Below are 25,602 nucleotides of genomic sequence, written 5' to 3' on the forward strand. Positions count from 1 at the left end.
GGTTGGATTGCCTGTCTTTCCCTGGCAACAAGCCCATCATCTCCTGGTCACAGCGTTTTGTTTTTGTCACAGTCTGGTGGTGTGACAGGGTTCCCCAGGGTGCTCTGTTCAGCCCCTGGCCACCCACCAAACCACACCCACCCCCCCTCAGTCAGACGTTTCTGAATTATGGATAAGTCTGGATTGCTTCTTATGAAATATGAATTTTGAAAGAGGGAAGCCCTTGGAAAAACAAGTCTCGGAGCCTAATGACCCTAATAGTACCCAGAATGTGACTTGTGACTACCTATTGGAGCAAAAACATCTGTAAATTACCCTGGGATAGTCACTGAGGTAACTGTTTTTTTCTCCCCCATCTAAAGGGGTGCATATTTCTCCTAAAGTGTTTCAGAGAATCCAAACCTAGAGCAGCGAGTGAGGAACAACAGGAAGGAGGAGAGAGGATGAGACAAACCGCCCTCTCCTTCACTCGTCTCCACCACACGCTGCTGCTGCAGGGAGGAAGAGAGACTTTATCGCTAGCCTGCAGTGAAGTCAGTTGTTTCTAAATGAAGGATTCGTGTTTTCTACCTATTGGAGCTGTCAGAGAGGAGAGTGAGTGTCTCATTCCAGCAGCAGTGACTGGAGCGCACACAGCAAAGAAATAAGAGGGAGGAGAGGGAAGCGCGTAGACTGACTCAAGCGTGAGGAGGCTTCCAGTACACCGTAAGACCGGGACTGGCGTGATCGTGAGTAAAAACAACTATAGGATTTTCTTTAATTTCTGCAAAGTAATAGGAGCAATGTGTATATAATTCTTGGCGTTTTGAGTTTGCGCATTTTTTTTCCAAAGTGCACATAATGTTTATATAACTTTTCTCACTGTTGAGTAACTTATCTTCAAGAGCTTACAGCTTTCAAAACAACTTTAAAGGCGGGGTTGCGTTTCCAAGAGTAAGAAATCCTTCTTTCTTTCGTTCTTTTTTACTTTAGATTTGGGAGCCTTGCACTATAAAACACCGGTGACAGCTAGAGAAATGCTTTTGGTTTAGACGTTCAGACAGTCATTTGATTTGTGTGATGTTGTGTGCCATTTATATTCGTGGCGGAACGAAATGAATAAGCCTTCTGCTCACTGTCACAGGTTGAAGTGAACTCAAGATATAGCGTGACGGAGTAAGCTAAATGTGCCGAGCGGAGATGGAAACGCGTATGTGTGTGTGCGTGTGTGCGCGCGCGTCACAACGTGAAAGATTTGGTGCGTAAGCGCCCTGTCATGTATCATTTCCCGTTCACTAAACTACCGCCGTTAACGGGCTCCACCAGCCAGCCACGTGTTGTGTGTGTGGTTGGGGTTGAACACACCACAGAGAGAGGGGGGAAAAGGAAAACCAGAAACATGTAATTTCAAGCTAGGCTGCGCTCACAAAATGCACGGGACAGCGATTAGTTACACGGGTATGTGTGACTGCTCAGTGTACAGCACCAGCGGTGACTGACACCCAGTTTATCATACTGGCCGTGCTAAGAGCTGCCTGATGTTCTCTGTGTCACCAGTTATTCTCGCTCCTCTGAAATCCAGTCTAATAGGCCCGTGTATGATGGATTCAGGAACCTCGGGGCTTAGTAAATTGATGCTCCAGTCTAAGCCATCTTCCTTTGTTCATAAACTGTGCTTTTAAAAAAAAGAAAAGAAAAGAAAAATAGGCGGTGCGAGAAGCTGTGAGACAGACCAATACATCAATGTCATAATTTGTTTTTATCCTCCCAGTGCATCCTCATTAAAACACCGTTTGAGGTGACTACTTTGTTGCTTAGGGGGAGTCACACTTCGCTCCTAGCAACTTGACATGCTCCCTCTCTGCTCCCTGGCTGTCTTTTATCACTCTCTCTGTCTCCGTTTGCCTCATTGTATTTTTTTTCCTTCTCTTTCCTGATGATCAGCGTCCATCATTCTTGAATAGGATCTGAGTGGAGCTCCCCACCCAGTGGGAGGTGAGCTGACGCCCCAGGGCTTAGTCTGTCACCTCTAATTTTGAAATTCAGTGAAATACTGTGCAAACGCATGTATGTAAGATAGCTAAAATAAGCATGCAGTTTTCATTATAGTGCCTTCATTCACTGTTAAACAACTGCGTAAACTGCTTGACTTAAATCAGTTCCAAACTATTTTGGGAGCTAAGCCAACTTTATTTATAAAGCGCTTTAAAAACAGTAACCACTGAACATAGGACTTAAAATATATTATATAAAATAGAAAAATAATATTTTAAACATATTTTATATAAAATAAATATAAATTCAATAAATACATAGATTTTAAGGGGGAATAAGTCATATATAAAAATGTTTAAAAAAGGGATAAACTAATAACAAAACCCTGCATGTACACTAACCTATTTATAATGCCATCCACTCACAAGTAGTGCAAATTATGGCTTTTAAAGCAGGCCCATAAAGGAAAATGGAAGCCAGCAGTGACAGTTTTATTTGCCTCCTTGTAGCTATAAATCACTTTAGTGCAACAGATACACAAGATAACAAGCACTATATGCTTACACTTGCTGCAAAAGGCAGCTAACACTCTTCTTTAACTTCTGGTAGCAAGCATGGTACAATTTCAAGCCCCTGTTATATTTTTACTATCCCAGAAACTGTAAATTAGACTACTGTAATCATTTGGTTTAAATAACCATGCGGTTTTCATTAGAATTAGGTTAGTATTTTATTATGCTAGCAAATAACGAAGAGATGTTAATGTTATTACTCTGACACGCGAGTGGTAATACTTGAACTAAACCTATGATGCTCATTTCCAGTTTTGTATTTTTAATTCCGGAGTGTATTTGCATGAGTCACAGTTTAGCATAATCCTTGCTTATTTTACGTTGGCCCAGAGTTCATCCTTCCCTCTTCTTTTAGTCAGTTTTCTTGTGATTGGCTGCCCCTCATAAGTAGAAGATTTGAATGGCTGGTGGTTGGGGATCACATCCAGAGCTGTGCACCTGAGATGACCATATAAGGGGTGTCTGCTCTGTCTGACAGTCGGAAGACTGACCTTTTAGTTTACATGATTTACTTGTAAATACACTCATCCATGTTTCTGTGTATGATGGAAACATATTTATTTTTGTAGCAGCACATACTGGAATATATTGCCGCCAAGCTCTCTGACATTCTCCATTGCTTTTAAATAATTGGCAACTTGCCCTGATCAGTCAACACACACACACACACACACACACACACACACACACACACACACACACACACACACACAGAGGTAGGATTTCCTCTTTTGTTCTGTTGTATTTTTGGAAAATGTCAAATGTCAGTTAATGATTTTAGGGTGTATTTGTGTAGAAAGTTGTTAACAAAAACTTCTACGCATTGAAATAGTGTGACATTTATATGCATCTGTTTTTTTTGTTTATTAAACAATAAAACACTAAAACAAGAGTACATTTAGCCATGTAGACATGGTCAAGATGTTCAAAATGAACTTCAGTATGGAAGGTTCATCAAAATGGGGAAGAAAGGTGACTTAAGTGACTTTGTTTCTGGCATGGTTGTTGGTGCCAGACAGGCTGGTCTTGATCTGATACGACTTTTACACACAACCGTCTCTAGAGTTTACAGAGAATAGTCCAGAAAGAGAAAATATCCAGTGAGCAGCAGTTCCTTGGGAAAAAAATGCCTTGTTGATGGGAGATGTCAGAGGACAATGGCCAGACTGCTTTAAGCCGACAGGAAGGCAACAGTAACTCAAATAATCCCCTTCATTTACAAGGTATGCAGAAGAGCATCTCTGAACACACAACATATTAAACCTTGAAGCAGATGTGCAACAGCAGCAGAAGACCACACTGGATGCCACTCCTTTCAGCTAAAGTGATTAATACAATAGACTATGAGTGGCCTAATGCAGGTATGCTATTGAGTTAGATCTAGAACAATAACAGTGTTCAGTATCAGACAGAAAATGCCAATTTCAGCTTTTTACCATTGTGGTGACTCCCCAGTGCTTCTATCTACATTCACTGTGAAATTCCCACAGCCTGCGTCCATCATTTAGCTCTCCCTCTGCTACCGATGAATATTGCTACTTGGATAGCGGGCATCCCGCACCCCCACCCTCCCACCCGTTCCCGAGTGGCACAGGAGTTAGCGGAGCGGTGGCATAGTGCAGACGGATTATGCTCTCGCGTAAATCTGCTGTCATTTCAAAACTCTCTGTTACAAGAGATTCTCTAATGAGAAGCCCTCTGCTACTCCCTGTCTGTCTCCCTCTTCACTCTGCTCTCTCTCTTCTTCTTTCCTTTTATCTGTCTCCCTCTCCTGTCTCTACCCGTTTAATGGATGTTTTTTTGCTGTCAAGGCCTTTTTCTGCCTGTGTGTTTGTGCGACAGCAAGCGAGAGATTCTGTTTGAAGTCGACATGTAGAGAAAAAGGCCTCGCGTGTAGCGAAAAAGGCCTCAAGTCTTCAACTCAGACGAGTTTCTGTTGCACTACAACCTAGGTTATTCATTTCAGTGTTGCGTCCAATTACAGATACGGAATACAATGAAAGGGATAATGAGATGTCGAATAAATAGAATAGAGCAGTTGGCCAGTCAGGACCAAGACCAATCACAGTTTATTTAAGAGCAACTAAATCAGCTGTTACTATCAAACCGGTAAGTGTGTTATCCCAAGTCGTGATGGTTTCCCACTGTTGCAGAGTGCCTTGTGAATGGAGTGAGACTTTGAATGGATGTGATGTGTCTGAAGATTTTGCATGGAATAGGGCGAAACTTGGAATTAGATGATGAGCAGATCCAAGGGAAGTGATGGAAGACTGTTGTCTCTCTATATGATTGTACCCACTATCTTTCCTCCTCCCTCCCTATATTTGATCCTACCATCTACTCCCAAACCTAAATCCCTATTCCCTAACCAGCCAGGATGAAGTCTGCTAAACATCCCCACATTACCCTACCTTTACCCCCCTCAGCACACAGAATGTATTAAAATAGAGCCCAGGAGGAAAAATATTTGGGAGTGGATGTACACGCTGTAACTCAGTCATAACTCGGGGCCTACTCGACTGTCTGTTTGCCTGTCTGGAGACACTGTAATACTTTTATGGGACTTAGTAGGCTCTGCAGGGGAGAAGACTCATGAGACAACAGACAAAGGGAGTGGATGGCTAGAGGACAGGGAGTGTGGAAGGGCACACTGTAATGTTATATTGTAAAGACAGAAAGGATTAGAGGTGGCACATGGCAATAGATGCAGCAAAGGTTTAGTTTATTGGAATTCCCATTAGCTAAAGCTCTGCAGCATCTATTCTTCCTGGGGTCCACACGGTGATATGAGGGACAATGAGAAGCGAGGCTGGGAAAGGTGAGGACTGAAATGGCATGACTGGAGAGAAGTTAAGAAAAGAAATGTGGTTGGATGAAGCAAATGTAGAGGTCAGAACTGGTGACAAGAAAGAGGATGTTGCAAGACTGGCAATCAGACGGACACAAAAAGCAAGAATGAGAAAAATGAAGAGTTTACTGTAAGGATAATCAAGGCCATTGTGCCAGCAGTATGCAAGGAGTGGCCCTAATCAAAGGTGGTGGACAGAAGACATAAGAGCGAGCATTCTGCAAATTAAGAACAGGAGACAGCGAAGATCTAATGGTTTATGGGAGTTTAAGAAGGGTCAAGAGGAAAAGGGAGACAATCTGATAAGATATGCTGTTGACTCTCTCCTTCTCCTTCCCCCAAAGCATCCTCCCTCCATCTCTCCTCATTTGTCCTCATTATGAAGCAGCATGTTGTATTGAAAGAATAATGAGTTTTAATTATGTGCTCTTTGCGAAATTTATTATAACTGAGTGTACTGTTTTAAGGCAGATGACCTATAAAAATATAACAAAGCTGCTCCCTTTTTGATTTTTTTTGCAACTTTCTAACCTTTCAAAAATGCATGTACAATACGATAAAAACTGTAAGTCACCCAAACCCGCATAACGCACACACACATAGACACACACATGCATGCATGCGCAAACCAGGCTTAATGTAGTCTGTTAGGATCGTTAGCCGAGTTAATGTCCATGCACTTGGCCCAATGGGAGCGTCTGTGTCATTCTCCATGCTCCCTGAACAGATATGGCGATACAGATATAGACCTGCCCCTGGGGAACACATATACACGCTCACACTAACACACTCGCACCCATAGATATGCAGATGCCCACCTCATCTTGTGACTCTTACGGGCCGTGGCAGACGGGAATATTAAGCTCATCTGTGGAGATGTTTGGAGAGTGCCAACCCTGTCACATCTGATTAGCTTGATTTTGGCCACGCCCCCCAGTCTCTTGTCATTTAGCCCCTTTGTCTGCCCCCCTCTTTTTGTAATTCTACTTTCTGTTCCCAATTATTTATAGTATTTTCCAGAGAAATTTCAAGCCATACACCAAACTGTTTTTCCAATCACCTGTTCTCAAGGCAATCTGCTGTCCTTACATCATTTTTTTTTTTTTTTTTTTTTTACATTTATTAAAAGAACACGGATTTCTTTGTGCTTCAAGGCAAGCTTTGGATCAACATATAAATTGGTTAGCGGTACAACATGCTTAATACCTTGGTTCCCCTCTCCTCTCCTCTTTCTATCTAGTCTCGTGTCGCTCTGCTTGACAGGGCAGGAAATCAGTCTCATTTCTCCTTTAATTCGTTCTGATCAAACATGTCGCTCTCAATCAGCCCTATTTGATTAGGAGATGCCCGTATCACAGCCCACCAAGCAGGTAATGGCTGACGCTCTCATATTTCAGTGCGCTACAGCAGCACATGTGTCTGTGTGAGGTTTGAACGTGCGAATGTTAGATACACACATTACCTCCCCCCCAAAAAATGGATTTAGGCTTGTGTGTGACTATCACACACTTTATTGGAAGTGCTAATGCATTTTGTATATTTAGAAACTCAATCGATTCCATGTCTCCCACTCAAGTCTTTGTTCCATGCTCCTCTGTTTTTTTCTTATGATCGCAGATCTTTTGAAAAAGCTTTCTAATCTCACTCATCTCCTCTCCTCACACAGAGATATGGGGTGTAGACTCCCAAAGTTGCGCAAGACCGAAGAGAGGCACAGCCCAGGAAATATCTACTCCACCCTCCGACGTCCTCAGGTGGAGACCAAAGTAGGAGTGGCCTACACCTACCACTTCCTGGATTTCCTGTTGGGAAAAGAAGGTATGAAGTGCAGCTCCACGTCCTGTCAGTCATCTCTGTTTAGGAGACAGAAAGATATCCTCATTTATGTGTACAGGTGTTTTCTTTGTTCTTCTTGAGAGCTCGAGCTGGCCCTGCGTAATCTCGCTGAAACGCATACGGCAAGATCGCAGTTCACATCAGCTCTGTGTAGCTTTTTATCAGCATCTTTCAGCTCATTATATTAGTTATACGACCTATGCCTTTACAGTTTTGATGCCATCCTGTTTTCTACGGCGAAAAAAAAGCTCTGACAACCTGACTGTGAGCTCCTGCCAAGTGCCAAACTGATGTTAAAGCGAGTGAGTGAGTAGCTGGCAAACATAGGTGTGTAATTAGCAGCTAAAATAGCCAAATACAGTCCACAGTTACTTGAGGCCAAAACTGAAGGAAGGAAGAGCTGCAGGATACTTGACTCAGTTTTCCAGCTAACCAGTAACAAAAGTTAAAACAGATGCAGAGAGTTATTCCTTCTTAAGTGCCAGAACCATAAATAAGAAACTAAGTCATCACCCATTAGCAGTATCATCTGTCTGTTCCATATTGTCAGATTGTTTCAGCTTAGTCTAATAGCTATTGGCTTTAACAAGAGCTCTCTCAGAATTTGTTTCTTTTGTAACCGATAGATCGGTTTTATAATTGATTCTTGGCATCTAAAGATGCCTTTACAAATTTTAGTTCCCGAATCCTTCTGCTTGCTAACAATCGTTATGACGGTAATGAATGAGTGACTGACTAAATGAATGACTGATAGCGATTTCAGATGCAGCTCAAATAAGAACAAATCTTGGCCCTGAAATGCAGCAGGCGAGCTTCATTCAGATCTGATTCCTGTTTGTCCCATTTCCAGTCTGGAGGAGGCTCCAAGGAATGTGCCTTCACATTTGGCCATTCCAAAGTGATTCGGAGGAGTTCTTTAAACTGAGTCTGGTTGTTTGCTGCAGTTTGCTGTTTTATGTCGAACTCTCCTTTGCTTTGTCATCCTGAACTCTGGTTACAGATTTGTGTGCGCGCGTGTGTGTGTGTGTACTACTCGTAAAATAGCCACAGTAGCTATTCTAACTTTAAACAGTCAAGTGAAATGTTTAGGTCAGCAGCTCTGGTCTTTTTTTTCATACATTAAGTATCTTGAGGGAAGAAAGTGGCTTATAAGTTGAAGTTGTTTCTGCGTGCAGCTCCTGTTGCAGTGAGTTCAAAGCCTCTAATTCTGAGATTCAGCTGTTATTGTGCTGCAGCAATGCCCTCTAACATCCCTCTGCTGCTCCCTCTTACAGTGACAGCGTACCAAAGCTGACGAGCGTGCGCGACACGCCGCCTTTGGAAATGCGCGTTTTTGTTTGCACCCATTTGCAAATATGAACAATTGTGTGTCTGATAACGCGTGGGCGTGTATGCTGACTACGTCTTTAGAACATTTGATGAGAATCCTCAAGAGGCATTTGGTTTCTAAAAATACTAATTCTGCCATTATGCCGGTGTGGTCTGTGGAGAGAAGGCATGAGGGAAAAATAGGGGTGTGAAGGAGAAACAGATAGCGTCGAAGCCTCTTTGCCTTATGGCTTAATGTTTCTAAGACCCTCTGCTGTGCACTTCATCACCTGACAAGGAGAAGCAGGTGCGAGCAGCTCACCGAAATCCTTTTTCTGTTCGAGTTTCAAATGCAACAGTGTAACAGACAGCAGGCACAAAGCCACAGCCAAGTGGCACTGGTCCGGTTGCCAGTCGGCTTCATTTTCAGCCAGCCCTGTTATGTTTGGCAAGTGGGTTAGGCTCTAGTGTTGGCAGAGAGAAATATGGCAACCCCAAATGGTGGTGACCAAAACAGACAATAGACATGAGGATTGCTTGTCTTCCTTGTTGCTGAAGGCGGTAGCAGATAAATTGTCTAATCACATGTGCCGCAGCATACACACATATAGATACAGGAGGACCACACACACTCTTACACAGTGATCATATAAGCAGCCACGGTGCTACATTCACACACACACAAAAAAACACTTCATAGCACTTAGTCAACAGAGTTAGTGTTATCTTTCAACAGACAGGCAGGTCATTTAAATGGTAAACTCACTGACGCCACCTGAGCTGCTTAAGATTGGTAGACTATTTTAGGATAAACACAGCTACTATGAATTGATTGTGCGTGTGTGTGTGTGTGTGTGTGTGTGTGTGAGAGAGAGGGTATATGCCGGCCCCTCTCCCTCTCTCTCCATTTGTGATAGAGAGACCAAGAGAATTGAAGGATTCCTGGAGGATTATCTGATTGTTTGTGGAGATTGAGAGACCTCATTCCCAGCAAAGGGATTTATTTGTATTTGTGTGTGTGCGTGTGTATGTGTTTGTGTGTATGTAGGAGGCAGATAGAGGAATCTGTATGTCAGCCTGTGTCATTGAGGAAACCCACGGTCAAATGCGTGCTTTAATTCAATTTGGCTTCCATTAATAGTATTATTTCCCTGCCAGCGTGACTTGATGACTCCTCCACAGTAACGAAAAACAAATATTTTCCCCGGTGCCGCTGTGAAATATGGGAGACTGGATGGCTGTTTATTAAACTAAGTTGTGTTCTTGGAAAGAGGAACTTAATGTTCAGAGTGAGGAGGAGCACAGTGTGATTTCTAACTTGACCTTTGACCGCTGAGTGATGAAACTCACCAGAAACAATGTTGCTGATGATACAGTGTCAGCCTTTGTTTTCTGAGCTCTCGCAGTGCTTGAGCTGAAAAAAAATAATAATTTTTTTTTCCATGTGACTAAGCCCAGCTTCGGGTCACGGCAACCCTGTGATTAATCCAAGGAGGATGAGGAGAAATATGTTCAACATTTCGGGCATTTGCCCTGCGGTTCACACATGGGCCATTTATTTGATTTGTCAAGGCGCGTCTCGTCACGTGACTCCATTCTAATGTCTCCTTCAATTCAGCGGTCTTATTACTCTCTAATCACCAGTCTGCTGTAGCTTGACAGATCGTCTTGGCTTTGTGAAAGGTACCATGATCTTCATTATCGCTGCTGTAACACTGATCGGTTACCTCGACATTGTCAGCATGAATGTAGAGTATGAAATCTAACAGCCAGGTGTGACATTAAAACCCGGCCGGCTTTGGTGTGAAAGCTCTGCTCAGTAATGAACAGAAGAAATGAAAAAGAATGGAAAACCAGGTAGAAAAGAGTGGAGAGTGCAGTCATGGCGGTTTATTAGAGAACAGAGGACAAAAAAAAAAAAAGAGTTGTGGTGAATGCTAGCTGGGTCTGGTGCGGGGAGGGGAACGAGCAGCTTGTGAGTGAGGAGAGAGGAGAAGTCGAGAGAGGGAGAGCTAGAGGTGTGAGAACGAGCGAGCGGGAGCCAGGACTCTGCCGACGTGTGAGGAAGGAAGTTAGGTGTGATGCTGTGTGACTAACGCTGGTCTCTGGAGCAGACAGCGAGGAGCTGAACTCTGCTGATGACTTTCTGCTGCCCTGCAGAGATGGAGACCCACTCGGCTCATTAAAACTTACAACATGTGTCTAATGCTCAGCTCTCTGTGTGTGTGTGTGTGTGTGTGTGTGTGTGTGTGTGTGTGTGTGTGTGTGTGTAGCTGGAGCTGTTTGCGGTGCTTTTGCATACCTGTGGGCAAGTTTATTTTCGAGCAGAGTTATGTGCACAGTTTTTGCAATGGTTTTGCGTGTATAATTGAAGTATTGTTTGTGTACTTGACTCACACCACAACGTTATGGCGGATTTTTCCTTACATGGCCTTGCTATTAGAATATCTCATGTGATGCATTTGGCATGCCACAGACCCATCACTTTGTGGCATCTGCACATTGCCTGACACATTTTTTTCAAGGTAAGCACATCAACATTTTTCAAAACGGAGAGCTTGTCAGCCTGACATAGTTCAAATCATTCCATTTTTTTTCTTATGCAGTTTCAGTCTTATTGGCAAAAGGCCTTGAGAGAATGCCAGCAAAGATGGCAGAGAGATGCTATGTGTCAAAAGTGAGCCAGACTGGAATTCACAGCATCACAAGTACATGGGCACTGTATGTGCCTTAAGCGCCACACTGTGTTCTCACCACAGCAAAACCTTTTTTCTCTGGTTTGTACTTGTCGGCCATTTTTTGTGAACCCGACGCTTTCTCTGAGACATTTCTCATAAAGTGTGCGCACTGAGGAGATCGTTCTTCCATTGTCAAAGCTCAGATACTGACCGGCAACTCTCATAACTTGGAGCTACATTCCTCAAACGGCGGGGGAGCTCCAGGCTCCTGGAAGTTGATTATTTTATAGTCACTGTTTTGGCACATATCCTCGCCTAAAACCTCTGCAAGTCATTAGAAGGCTATTTAAATAAACGTGAACCTCCACCAAGCAGGGGGATAAGCCTTGAGGGTGGCTGTAAGTAGTAATCCCCATGCATCACCTAGCAGGCTTAGCGCAAGCGCTTTCTTCCTAAAGCACGCACAGACTCAGACAACACAGGCAAAAAGATGGTCCACACGCGCATTCGCTTGCACAGTGATACTGTGGCACACATACACTGCAAAATATGCTTTACAGTCACACATTGAAATTCTGGGATTTGTACAAGGAATTAATAAGCCCTTTCAGGCAACTACAGGAAGGGGATGACTCTCACGCTCTACATGTAGCTTGTGAAATCATGGGTCAAAAAGTGAGACATTGCCTTTAGCCCAGTGTGGCAGTGATGTGGTCGAAGCTGAGACAGAAATAGAAGATCCACAGAACTGCCCCACAGTTGCTTCTTGTGCCTGTGAGACAATGTATCTTTGGATTTGTCTCTTTTTTAAGCAGTTGTAGTGTATAGATGGACAATTTGATAAACAAACTCCTACTGTGGGCTTTGTCCTCTTAGTTTCAAACCCTAAAAGTCACAGAAAAAAAGACAGTTTGATACTGATGCACCCATCAGACTCTTTCACCCCTCTGACACTAACATCCCTGGCACTACAAAACTCCAGCCGGCTTTTCGGCCCTGAGCCGTTCCCATTCTGGAGCAGAATTGCATCCTCCCTTTTAAATCCCACAGTGGCAGACAGTATAAATGAAGTCACTTCCCAGCCTAAAGCGCTTGCAAAACACCCTAATAACTTTCTGTATGCCCTGTCGGAATTAGCTGCGATGCCTCGCCTGCGTCTCGTTGGTGGGTGAGTGCCAGCCGTGCAGAGCTAATGACGGCTAATGACTGTTTACGGTGACAGGATCGTTGTTATCCCCCCCCACCACCACCACCCTACCCCAGTCTCCAGCTGTTATTATTATTATCACTGTACTGCTTTTGATAAGTCCCCACAGACACCCTTTTAAGTGTTTGCTTGATGAAAGGCTCTTGTGGTTCCAAGCATTTATGCCAAAATGATGTGATGGTTGGATTTTCTCTGGGATTTTTTTTTCCCTTTCTTTCTCCCATTGTTTCACTGAGATGGGAGTCAGGAGAATGTGTCCTCATGTGCTTGTATCCCTAACATACTTGCCAGCTTCTTGGGTGTCTGTATGTGTGTGTATGTGTGAACATGCCAGATGATGAGGAACAAATTGAAAATGAGATGGTTTGCACATTTTTTTTTTTCCTCTCTCTTTCCATGTGTGGATGTCTGTGTGTTTTGTGTGTGTGTCTAGTTAATTTATTCAGGTTATTTTCTCTTCTCCAGACCCATGCAAATGAGATTGAATGGGGAAGGATGACAAGCATTCAGGCACAAACAGACAGCCTCATCTCTCGCTCTCTTTCTCTGCTCTCCTCCTTCTCCAACCCAGCTCTGCTAACCGACTCGTTCTTTCTGTCTGCTGTTTTCTTTACTTGTCTTCTCTCTTTTTTTATTCCCCTCCCTGCCGTCCTCCTCCCTCTCACACACCTGGCTTTGCTCAAACACCCAGCCACACGTGCATGCTTCCTTAAAAGCCTGTAAACAGGCAGAGAGCCTTACTACAATGCACCGACCTCACAAACATTGCGCTCTCCCTGGTGGATTTGCCTCCATAGATAAGCCCTGCTAACCATTTCCACTGAAGTAAACGGGTTTTCTTTCCATTGTGTTTGGTAATAAGAGAAGCAGCTCTGTGTTAGCGATTGCTGCTAATACCGTACGCCCAAACAGGCAATGTGATAGCATTGTCTGTCAAACCTTTTGATGTATGTGTGTACGTGTGTGTGTGTGTGTCGGGGGGAAAGATGTGTTAAACTCTCTGTTAATATGGGCGAATGTGTTTCCAAATAAGCACTTTCCAGCATCTGTCCATGCATAACAGTGTGTGTCCCTGCACACTTGTGTGTGTTTTCCAAAAGCCAGACTGTGCTGGTGACAGTGAGGACAGAGGCTAATAGTTCCGGTGTAATTAGTTTCAGATTTAGCATGAAGATGCCATGTGTTGTTGTTCAGTGTGAATTATCATAATGAAACATGCTCCATCTTTGTTCCTTCACACCCTTTGTCCCTTTGTCTCTTTCCCCACCTCTCTGTTTTTTTTTCTGCCCCCACCTCTTTGTTTCAGCTTTTATCCACTCCTATGTAATTCTCTGCCACCTTTTACAACCTGCTCCTTATTTCCCACTACCCTATCCTTGTATAACCTTGTTGTTCTCCCTTTCCTCTCACCCATTTTCCTCCCTCCAGAGGTGCCGGTGTCATCAGTCCTTTGTCTGTCCTCGGTCAGAGAGCTGCCGGTTCAGGTCAGGGAGCTCTACACACAGGGTTTTGTCCTGGTTGCCGTCCACCCCTTTGTTCACCCCTGCGGGCCCCGCCAAGCGCACATCCAGCGCCAGCTCCACCGGGCCGTGCTGGTCCGAGAGACACCGAGGTAAACGCATTAAACATACTTATGCCTTGAGCATCTGTACCCAGCTTTAGGGAAGAAATTTTAACCTGTTAGATTATTCACTCTAGATTGATTAAGATAATTAAGATGATTAATTTGCAGCCTCATTTAGCCACTTGTTTGAAGCTGCCAGCCTATGTGACTTCATTGTTTTGACATGGAAGCCAATTGAGACTCATTATCACAAGCTTCCTCACCTGCTTTTTTTTAATTGCTGGTGAGTCAGCCACTTAAAATAGCTAACTTTAGCTCCGTATCCCAATTCTCTCACTCTTGACTATAAATGTAATATACTGTACTGAGACTAAATCGTGTAGCTGTCTCATCTGTAACCCAGTTCCTCTTCACTTCTTGCATGTTTCCAACCTGAGTTCATTTTCAGCATCTCATCAAAGAAGTTAATGAACCCAAATATAAACCATATACATACTGTGCATGCTGAGCTCTCCTAACACTGTTCATTATTTATGAGTATATATCATCATATACGCAGTCCTGTTGATGTGTTCATTGATGGCTCTGTTTCATTTTTATCTTTGCATCATATTAAGTTTTTGCAATGTTCCCCGTCTGTTTTCCTGATCTTTATTTATCCTATGTTGACGTTTCTGTTTTTTCCAGTTGCCTGTGCTAGCTTTTTAGCCATTTTGGCACAGGAAGTTGTCTTGAGATCGTTTGTATTATAAGGTAAAGACACTAGAATATTATAGAGAGAACCCCTTTAGTCAGACAATCCCCAAAGAGTAAGCACTTGGTGAGAGTGGAAAGGAAGAACTCTCTTTCAACAGGAAGAACCTGCAGACTGGGCTCAGGGAGGGAAAAAAAGGAACACAGACAAAACACAAACTTTAGGAGACAGAAGAGAAAAGTTTATGAAATGCTACTATGGCATGAAAACAAGCTGGCAATGAACAATGGTGAAAGGAGGAGGAATGCTCAGGCAGCCTAAAGCAGCACAACTAAGGAAGGGTTCAGCATCATGTGATCCAGCCCCAATTATAAGCTTTATCAAAAAGGAAAGTTTGAGCCCTAATCTTAAAAGTAGAGAGGCTGTCTTCAGAGTCCAAACTGATAACTGAAGGCTCTGCTTCTGGAAATTGAAAATATGGCTCTGCACTCTGAGATTGAAGTGCTCTGTTGGGATAGGATGGTACTATGAGGTCTATAAGATATGATGAGGCCTTATTATTGAGGAATATTGAACCAGGCGTTCGGTACATTTCCCATGGTCTTCTATGTGATCAAACTTCTTTGGACAACCAGAAGAGTTTCCCGTACTGGCTGTTAGAAACAAAATAAGTTTAGGGCACTGCTGCATATTACTTTTCAGACCCAGAGGATAGATCTGTTTTATAGTTTGTGGAGTACTAAATTTTATGATGACTTTAGTTGCTCCCAGTAGAAGAATAATGGTTGGCTAGTCTGACCATAAGAGATTTAAAATGTTTCTCCCATTTTGTGACTTACCTAAAAATCTGCCTGACTAAATTTAGAGAAACATTTATGTTTCATGAATTCACTAAGGTTTAGCACTGCCATCAGTTCAGTTCAATTTTTATTTATATAGCATCAAATCATAAAAACAGTTGCCTCAAGGTGCTTTATATTGTAGGGTAAAGACCCTACAATAATAGAGAAAAAACCCCAACAGCCAGATGACACCCTATGAGCAAGCACTTGGTGACAGCGGGAAAGAAAAATTCGCTTTTAACAGGAAGAAACCTCCAGCAGAACCAGGCTCAGGGAAGGGCAGCCATCTGCTGCGACAGGTTGGGGATGATGGGAGAGAGAGAGGCCAAAAGACAAACTGTGAAAGAGAGACAGAGTTTAATCATTACTGATGGAAAGAGAGGTGAGTGAGAAACACTTCAAGGGTTTTGCAACCACAGCTTTCCCATCTAGTGGCCTTCAGATTCAAGGCACTTCTGCATTGGTCTCTTTTTTTCTGACCTGGAAGTTATGTTCATGCTTTTTACAGTCTATGGCAGGGATATCAAGCTAATTTTACTCTTTGAGCCACATAGAGACCACTTTGATCTTAAGTGGGCCAGACCAGTGAAACTCCTCTTTCGGTGAAGAAGTTTAACTACACATTTAATCTCTCAAATATCATAATATAAGAAAAAAAAGTTAAATGTCAACATTTTTTTTGATTGACAGAATTTTTTTTTCTTCACTGTGAAAATGTTACATTTCTATTGTAGTGGGGGAAAAATGGATATCTTCTGTCATTAAATTTTTTTTACCCATTAGTTGATTACTTTGGTGTAATATGAAGTGCCATGGTGAAGGTCTTTATCATTGAGAAAAGCTTTAAAGTGGTGAAAATACTGTTCACAAGTCTTCAAGTGGGCTGGACTGGAGTCTTTGCCAGGGTGATTCTGGTCCTGGGACACCTCTGGTCTATGGTTAGCAGGCTAGCATGAGGAAGTGGTAGGAACTAGCATGGCTATAGAGCTGTAGTCGATAAGCCCGCCAGTATTTGAACAAAAAGGAAATTCTCTCTTTGGAAATTTTTTCAGATGGTGGTAGTTTATTGCCATTTCTGTCATTATTTTTTTTTTTCCATTTTCAAGATATATGGATAGGATCTGATCCTTTTAACAGCTCATGCTCTCTCCAACAAGTCATCATCTTACTAGAACCTTTTTAAAATAATAATTTGAATAAAGATGACTCATGTAGACAGGATCATTCCTTTGTCTTTCATTCAGAGAGCTTTGATTACATAGTTTGTAACCTCCATTGGTTGTCATCTATAGACCATGAAATTAAAGGCATTACTTTGTTTAGTCTGCAGTTTTTGGAGAGCCTTCTCTCTTCCTCTTGTGTGAATTCAAGCAATAGTTTACATACACACACACACACACACACACACACACACACACACACACACACACACACACACACACACACACACACACTGTAGTGTACCGACAGGTGCCAAGCTGCTCCTTTGATGCCCCTCCTGCCAAGTGGTCCTGCTGCTTCCTGGCACCTGTCACCGTGGAGACGGCTGATTGCATCATCAGCACTCGCCAGAGGGGAACGGCACACTGAAAGAGAGAAACCATCTCTCCATCCTTTCATCTGCTTTCTTCAGTGATGACCGTCCCCCACTTTTCCTTTGTCCTTGTCACCCCCCTTTGTCCCCTTTACTCTGCCTTTTATCTCCCCATCACCACCATCCTCTTTCATCAAAAACCCTAAAAATGAAAGGGAAAAAAAATATGACAGATCTACTGTTTCAAATCTAGCTGAGAATGTCGCTCACGCCTCAGAGCACAAGATATTACCACGGCCTTCCCACTGACCTCAATCCAAATCTGAAGAGGCGTATCTGAATACTCCTTTTATGATGGTGTCTTGCAGTGGGAGCAGAAGGAAATTCAGTCCTTTTTCTGTCTAATAAGTCTTTTGTGGTTTTGATGAATGTGTGTTCTCCTAAAATGGAAAATTCTCCCTGTATCAGATTTGACATTATGTTTCTGCTGCAATCATTTTGAGCCAATGAGTGCTTGTGGACATGAGCACATCTGCCAGATACTATAGTTGCAGCTCCTTTAGACTAATGCTACTATGTAATGCTACTTGGTCATGGTGTGGCTATAATGAACAGGGCATATAAACCTAAATGAAACCGTCCAGCGTAATATCGTTAGAGGGCCAGCACATTCTGACATTTTCTACTTCACAAGAGCAGAATTGAGCTGAAGTATAAATTTCTCACCTTAAATTTATTTCTCACCCTTTAGTTCGGAGAAAAGCCAACTGAGATGGGCAAGAAATCGTCTGGAGACGGATGTCTGTGTGGCTGGTCATCAGGCTGCTGACCCAGAAGTCATCCAGAGCTACGTCAAGAGGGTGAGTTAAGTTACGAGTGTAGGCAGCTCAACCTTCGCTGTATCATATAGATGTAAAATAGTATGTCACTTTCCTCGCCTCGTATACCCAACACATCATCCAGTGTTACTCTTTTGAAGCTGCATGTATGCAATGCTCGTTCTCAACAAATATTTGGAGGAAAGGCTTTGTTGTCAAAAATGCAGACAGGTTGTTTCCTGCTTGGTGAGAAGACGACAGGAAGATATTAAGTATATTGAAAATTCCTCTAGAATGGTACATTTTATGGTTACGTTACCATACTTACCCCCCTCGCTCACTGCCTCCATACCTGTTGCTCAGTTTCTGTGTGTGTGTGAGTGTGTGTGTGTTTCACGTTGGCAAAGCACGACTGTGACGCTAAAGGAAATATTACCCTGCTCATATGGCTACAGGCAACTGCCTATAATTGCCTGTCTATGCCATATGGTAGCTCTGCCTTTGGTACTGGCATGCAGATCGTCTTCATTTCAAATGGGGCTTTTCCATTTTAAAATCTTGCAAATTCACCTGGCTGAAGAGATTTTAACAACGCATTGTGACAGGAGCTGAGCAAAAACCCAAGCCCAGATGTCATACGTAGGACCCAAGAGGGAGTTTAAAAAAAAAAAAGATGGAAGAGAAGAAATCAGCAAAAGGCACTGGATTTTGACTAGTTTCCAATTACACTGTTTGCTAAACCCGTAACAAGGAAACCAAAGGAGAAGGAACATAACTAAGAGAGTGTCATTGTAAACTACAGAAAGAAGTAAGCTCCAAAGATGGCATGCCAACACAGAGCCTCATGGTTGGCATTTATCAGCTGTTAAACTCACTTTTAGTCTCTCTGCTCATGAATTCTCCAACAGTTCTACATTGGGAAATGAAAATGTGCACTATTGAATAGATTGGCATTTGAACACCCAGAGAGCACAAAGGAAAACCTGATTGGATGGAAATGCACATCACTGAGTATAATATGATAGGCTTCGGCAGCGTGACATGAATAACCAATCAGATCACAAGCTGCCAGAGAGAGTTCGAGATAAGAACCCAGGAGCTGCATCGAGCAGGCAGACTGATGGAATATGTGTGTGTGTGTGTGTTCAGTTTTGAAATTTTATACTTTTTTTTTTTTTTCTCGCCCCACTAGCGTACCCGCTATCTGTCTGCCTCTGGACATACTCATCAGATAAAGCTGTGTGTAAACTGTGCGAGTGTGTTGGTAATAGCGAGTGTTTTTAAAAATGTGATATGCATGTATGGATGAGTGAAGTGTCAAAAGTAGCGGGTAATAGGGGAAGATGTGTCTCATTATTGTTCAGTGTTAGTTTGCAATCTGATTTCTCTCCTGTCGAGTCTCTCTAAAACTGTCAGCCCAAATATCAGCTGACAATTAACCACCAGAGCTCCGTGGGAGGGAGCAGCATGCGCACACATACACAGACGCACACACAAACTCTGTCACACATGTACACACACGGGTGCGTTGAGATAATGAGGTCCTTTTGTCATTTGAATATTTGATCTTTGCAGATGATTAGGTAGGTTGTTATTTTGCAGAATATCTAGTCTGTGTATGTCAGCCTTTGTTTGTGTGTAAATGAGGCTTTGTTTGCCTATAGTAAAAAAAAGACTGCAAATTTATTTGTGGTGCGGTGAAAGACATCCTTTATATGTATGCATCGCTCAGATTTGTTATAATAGAGCGTATGGGTGTGTGTATATTACTTTGCAGATCCAGGATGTAGCAGAGCAAGGTGTGATGTTTGTGGGCTTTCTCCAGCAGCCGGGGGGAGGACCTTGCTTCTTAGGAAATTGGGATCCCGACGAGCTGTCGTCCTTACATTCAAGCCCTTCTCCCATACATCGACACCCCTTCAGTGCCAACACCAGCCCAACAGATCCTACAGAACCTCGTCAAAATGGTGTTGAAACTGATCGGTGCTCCTCTGAGTTAGATCATTGTGAGTTTAACTGTAATCCACAGGAGCACAGCACTTTGGGCCCAAGAGAACCAGACTTTAGCCCTGCCCCAGGAGAGTCTAGTGAACAAGTTCTTACCTCACAGATCAGCTTCAAAGAGTCAACGAATGAACCTCAAAATCACATCAAACCTGGTTTAGACACAGTTCAAAGCTCTGCAGAGACCCAGGGGAACGGGCTAAGTCCGACCCTTCCAGAAACAGCAGGTTCAACAAGGCCGCAGGAGCGTGGCGTACCAGGAGCTAAAGGAAACTTGAGTGGATGCACAGAAAAACGTTTTAGCCTTCCAGACCAGAGAGAGAGACGTGGTTCAAGCTCAGACAGCTGGCTCAGCTCTCCAGAGTTGGATCGTAACAGTGAAAGAAAGTCTGCTCGTGCACATGGGCAGAGCACAGTGACGACGCACAACAACAACCACATCAGGCTAAAGAGTTCCGAAGAAGACAAGGGGGCAACCTCGCCACTGGCGCAGGCCAGTAAGTATGCAGGATCCTGTTTGCTTGTTTACTAGTTGGGTTGTTTCTGCATTTGTCAATTTTACCTGTTTGCGTGTCCTGTAGGGATGCAGCTCTTTGCACTGTACAACCACACAGAAGAGCTGAACAGCTCTCTGAGGTTCTACTCACTCAGGGTGCCACTGCAAGTGCAAAAGGAGGCAGGGCTAATCACAGAAGTTGATGCACATTGGCTCGACCACTTGACCCAGCATTTCAACAGCGGAGCACACCTCATTGATGGGTTTTTCCATCTCGGAGATGATAACGGTAAGTCCTGTAACCATAGCAATGCAACACCATTTGTCCATGTACCGTCATACGTAAAATAAAAGTTGCCAGACCAAGGTTGTGCTTCCACCCCTTTCATGTCTTTAAATGATAGTTTTCACTTGTTTGATTTTAGTTTCAAAACTGAAAGCATGGAGTCATTTTGGCTTATTTTTATCCAATTCAGTAATTAATCTAAATGAATCCTTTCATACTATATGCTTGAATAGATTCATGGTGTGGAAAGCACCCAGCTTTAACTCCAACATAACCAATACAATAACACAAACTCCTCACCCACTACAACACTGCATTTTTAATACACAACCTCTCTGACATAAGTAATCAGACTCCTAAACCTAAACAGATGTTTTTGGCCTCTTGGGGGCAGTACAGTAATCTGCAAACACAATCATGCTAGCCTCATCGCTAGCCTCCTTTTTAAAGTTATAAAGTGACTGATTTGGACAAGAAGCAGACACAAAACAACAGGATGTTTCTGTCCACCTTGGAAATCTTATTCCATTTTTCCCATGTTTCGTCGTGTCTGTATAATGCAAAAAACAAAAAAACCCAGAATAAAAACTTTGAAACTGAACCAAACAGCAGTGTTGCTAGCAGTAAAACCAAAATCTGCCAAAAAAAAAGCAGCAAAGCCTCAAAAATCTAAGTAGATCTCTAGGATTGGGCTAGTTTACAGACTCATTTGATTTCTGTAAAACACTGATTATATTTCAGTGTTAAAGTTCATGCCTTTGAACGCTTTAACCTGAAAATACTCACTGTTTGAGTGACACAGGGGTTTTACATGATTGGGGGAGAAAAAAAAGCTGCTCAGGCTGTAGATCCATGCTTCACTGTTGAGTAATGGATGATATGCATGGTGTTATGTGCAGAAAGTCCACGGCTTATGCCATAAGTCACTGTTCAGCCACCCATGGAATAAGCAGGCTTAAGTCGAGTGGAACAGGGGATGAAAAATGAGAGATTGGAGAATAGAGATTTAGTTTTTAGTTCCTCTTTGAATCCCATTTATCCATTTGTGTTTATCTAACTCTTGTCTCCAATTTGTCCCCTTTTTCTCTCCAGCTAATGGGGTTTCATCTGTGGATAGCGTGTTCATCCTCCAGACCTCTGCTGAGGAGACTGCAAACACTTCTTACGATGCTATCGTAGTTGAGCAGTGGACAGTTGTTGACGTGAGTTTTTTCAGGCTTTTAAAGCTCTAGATAAAATTTGCTCTTTTGAGCAACCTTTTTGGCCTTAAGCTTCTGCCATTACCTACCTGCTTGCATTTTGCATGCATATTTGTATGATTGCATTAGCACTCTTTCCTCTGTCCAGGGTGTTATGGTGAAGACAGACTACATCCCACTGCTTCAGTCTTTAGCTCCGTATGGATGGAGACTGATGTGCGTGCTACCCACACCCATTGTCAAGACAAACAGGTACCCAAGAAAAAACACACAACTGTCCTACCATGCACCCAGATCCACTGAGTCAGTACGTGCTCTGAATCGTATCAGCTAAACTCAGCAAGGACTACGCTTTGTAGACTTTAGAGCCATGATTCTTTCTCCTAAGATGTTGCCTGCCTCATTGTTTTTAGGATTAGGACTGACAGCGTGGCTTAGATATGCAGGACAGATGGTTCAAGATCTGATCATGCTCATCTCAACATGAAACCGCTTTTGAAATCAGCGAGGGCTCGCGAGCAGTAACGCCGTCATTGAACTGCTGTTGTCTTGTAACCTGTCACTTTTACAAACAGCAGCATGCAGAAACTGGATTTCAGTAAATACAGTAGCGTGCACGCTTCTCGCATTACAGCGTAGCGGGTTAACAGTAGTAAAAGTGCAGCTCTCTGTCTTTGTGCAGTGACGGAAGTTTGTCGACGAAGCAAATTCTTTTTCTTCAGAGACCCGTTTTGCAGCGCAAGAGAAAAGACTTCAAGGTTTGTCTCACTTTCTTCTTCTTCAATCTTCGCAACAAACCTGTCACTCTTCTTCTGTTGTGCCTTTAGGGCACGTGACTTTATGTCACAGAAGGTGCCATTAAAAAGTCATGTTTCTAAATATGGGATGTACAGCGAATATATAAATCCACTCCGGAAAAGTCTAATAATAGGCAAATAGTTGGCCTCAAACTGTACAGGAAGAAGGCATCAATAAAAGAGGCTTTGTTGTAGTTTGTCAGGTGTCTGGAGAGAGAGAAAGAAGAAGACATGACACAAAGCACAAAACTGTCTCAAACGCATGTATTTGATTTCAGATGCTGAACCTCAGGGGTCGCAGCAAGGCAAAGAAAAGTGCTACTGGAGAATTGGTAGAAGAGAGAGAAACCAGGTCCCCTTTGATAGAGACAGAGATGGACAGGTTAAGAAGAAACTCAAAAGAGGAGGAAGAGGAGGAGGGAGGAGGAGGGAAGAGCAGGGACAGCGGAAGGAGCAAAAGAGCAGTCCTGCAGCAAGGTGAGGATGGAGGGGAAGAGGATCCACCACATCAAAAGGACTTCTTGTTCCTGTCAAAGAGCAGGGCTTCTCTTGAAGACCAGGAAGAGGAAACTGACATTGACAAGATCCCACTGCCCAAGCAGGAGAAGTCAGTAAGATGGACAGATTTCTATCAGGAAGCCAACGCAGGACCCAAGGAGGCGGCGAGGGTGGAAGAGCGGATCAGACAACAGCTCTTCTCTGGTGTTTGTTGACATATTCGGCACAAAGCGAGCAAAGGGCACCAAAACCTGGTTAGTCTATAAAAAAGCTTTTCAACTTTTTGTTGACTTGCATTTTTTAGTTCCTTTGTGGACAAGCCCAGAAATAACCACTGTATTCATATTGCGTTCTGTTGCTAACGCTTCTATCTGCTCTGTTTAGGGCATTAACACAATGCCTTTTGAGGTCGTAGCTCCTGTAAATGGGAAAAGTGTCGTGCAGTCTTCTGCTTCGGGTTGGTGCTGCTATGTGTCTTTATATGAAATGAGACTGTACAACCTAGAGTTAGCCTCCAGTCCAAGCCTTAAGTATTATTCTTTCACACTGTTGTATTTTACTACATTCTTGTAATAGGACTGTGAGTTTTGATTTCAATGGGCTCACTGTATTTTTATATGTATGGAAAACAAAAAGTATAATTTAAGAGGAAAAACAAGTGCGTAGTACTGCATTACAGCCTAAATCGATCCGTTCGTGTTAGCTTATGCGACGGCTGAAGAGTAACAAGGATGCAGCTCAGTGATGTTGATGGTATTTAAATCATTTGATACGTTGTTTTGATTCCAGTTTGTGAGCGCTTACTTTTAACTCTGTGTGTTTTTGCTCACATATCTCGGTCACGATTGTTAATACTCTACCCTATTTTCAAGGATTTGTTTAGAATGAATAATAATAGCACATATATAATTATCAGATGGCTTAAATTCTCACAGGTGCAGGAAAAAGTTTGTTTTTTTCATATTTCTGTAACAACATGATCTAATATGTCATCAAATTTGTCTAGTGTGAAAAGTAGAAAAAGAAAACCCAGTTAAATAAAGGTTAGATATTATGTGACACTCTCTATTGAGGAAAATGACTGGTATGACTGGGCCACTGGTAAGCCATTATGGCCTAGATGCCACAAAAAAAGCTTCAAACCATAAATCTACCAACACTAGCTTTCACATATCAGATGAGGTTCTTATCCTTCAATGGAGTGCTTTCAAAAAGACAATATTTTTTAGTCTCATTGAGCTACAAAACAGCCTTCTCACTTCAGTAAACTGCACCAGTGTTCTTGGAGAGCAGTGCTTTTCTCCTTACACTCCTCCCCAGCTCACCATTATTGTTCAGTGTTCTCCTGATGGTAGACTTACAAACATTATCCAAGCAGTTATCCTGGGTTTCTTTGGGGTTATCATACTCCTTTCTCTTTGTCAGTCACTCCTGGGGAGGGCAACACTCGTGGGTGGGTTTGCATCCTTTTTCAGGGTGGTAAGCATAAACAATTATTCTGAAATCCTTAGAAATTCCTTCCTTCCTTTGTATGTACGACGACAAAGGGTAATTATTCACTTCCCTAAACGTGAGTTGTAAAGAATAGACTTTGATAGTTCTATAAATAAAAACAGAGAGCACACACAGTCAAGTTTTAGCTGATTAAAACTGGAAATTCTTAGGTTCAGATTTCACCTACTTTTGCCACACACAGACATACAATCATGGATCCTTTTCCTCAATAACTAAATGAAGTTAATAAGTAAGCATCTATTTTTTTTTTCAATTTAATCAGTAGTTAGAATTTTTGTTAAAATCTGATAACAGTTTAGATCTAATTTATGCAGAAATATAGAAAAACTTAAGGGGTTTATAAACTTTTATCCTGCAACATTATCAGTATGAATCTCAGAAAAACAGCAAGGGTCGGGATTTGAAGTGCACTGAAGTCTTGAGTTTTGTTTTTATTATTATTGTAATAAGGTGTTGGTTGCAATTTGTCAGAGGAAAAGATTATCAAAGCCTGTGTTAAACAAATCAACTGTCTACATGGCTACAAACTACTAGAGGCTGTTGATTAATTGACACTTTTTTGTAATTTGGGTAAACTTGACCTTAGAAAATGTGTAATTTAGAAATCAGATATTTACGACTCATTTCCTGGACCACCTGTGTTGTGTATAAGTAGTGTAACATGTAGGTCTTCATATAAAAAAAAGAGTCAATAAAGTCTTTGCAGGCGGACTTGACTCAATTTTCTTTATTTCCTTTAAAATCATAAACAGCTGTCCTCATATGAGGAAGAAATGCACAAACAACTCAAAATTGAGTCTCAACGGCACAACCCCCCACTGAGAGATGACAACAGGAAGCTTGCAACCATCTCTGAGGGATGTTCAGTGATCCGAGCCAATTGCAGACCACCTGGAGGTTCCATTACATGGCACCATGGGATATTTACTCTA

The 25,602-nt window shown here is 42.5% G+C and overlaps 1 protein-coding gene across 2 annotated transcripts; it reads left to right on the forward strand.

The window, feature by feature from the left end:
• Window positions 1-205: 205 nt before the first annotated feature.
• Window positions 206-25,566, forward strand: rftn1a (raftlin, lipid raft linker 1a). 2 transcript variants are annotated; one of them, XM_005453813.4, is made up of 10 exons: window positions 206-728; window positions 7,061-7,212; window positions 13,852-14,035; window positions 17,809-17,917; window positions 19,653-20,376; window positions 20,461-20,664; window positions 21,754-21,863; window positions 22,009-22,112; window positions 22,543-22,618; window positions 22,936-25,566. In XM_005453813.4, the coding sequence occupies exons 2-10, from the start codon at window positions 7,065-7,067 to the stop codon at window positions 23,368-23,370; spliced, it is 2,094 nt and encodes a 697-aa protein (XP_005453870.1). In that variant the 5' UTR covers window positions 206-728; window positions 7,061-7,064; the 3' UTR covers window positions 23,371-25,566. The 2 variants fall into 2 exon arrangements, with proteins under 2 accessions (XP_005453870.1, XP_019206520.1); XM_019350975.2 differs by lacking the exons at window positions 22,543-22,618; window positions 22,936-25,566 and adding an exon at window positions 22,274-22,534 and having other exon boundaries at window positions 207-728.
• Window positions 25,567-25,602: the final 36 nt, after the last annotated feature.

This window comes from Oreochromis niloticus, linkage group LG22 (assembly GCF_001858045.2).
Source record: "Oreochromis niloticus isolate F11D_XX linkage group LG22, O_niloticus_UMD_NMBU, whole genome shotgun sequence".
In the NCBI taxonomy this organism is placed as follows: domain Eukaryota; kingdom Metazoa; phylum Chordata; class Actinopteri; order Cichliformes; family Cichlidae; genus Oreochromis; species Oreochromis niloticus.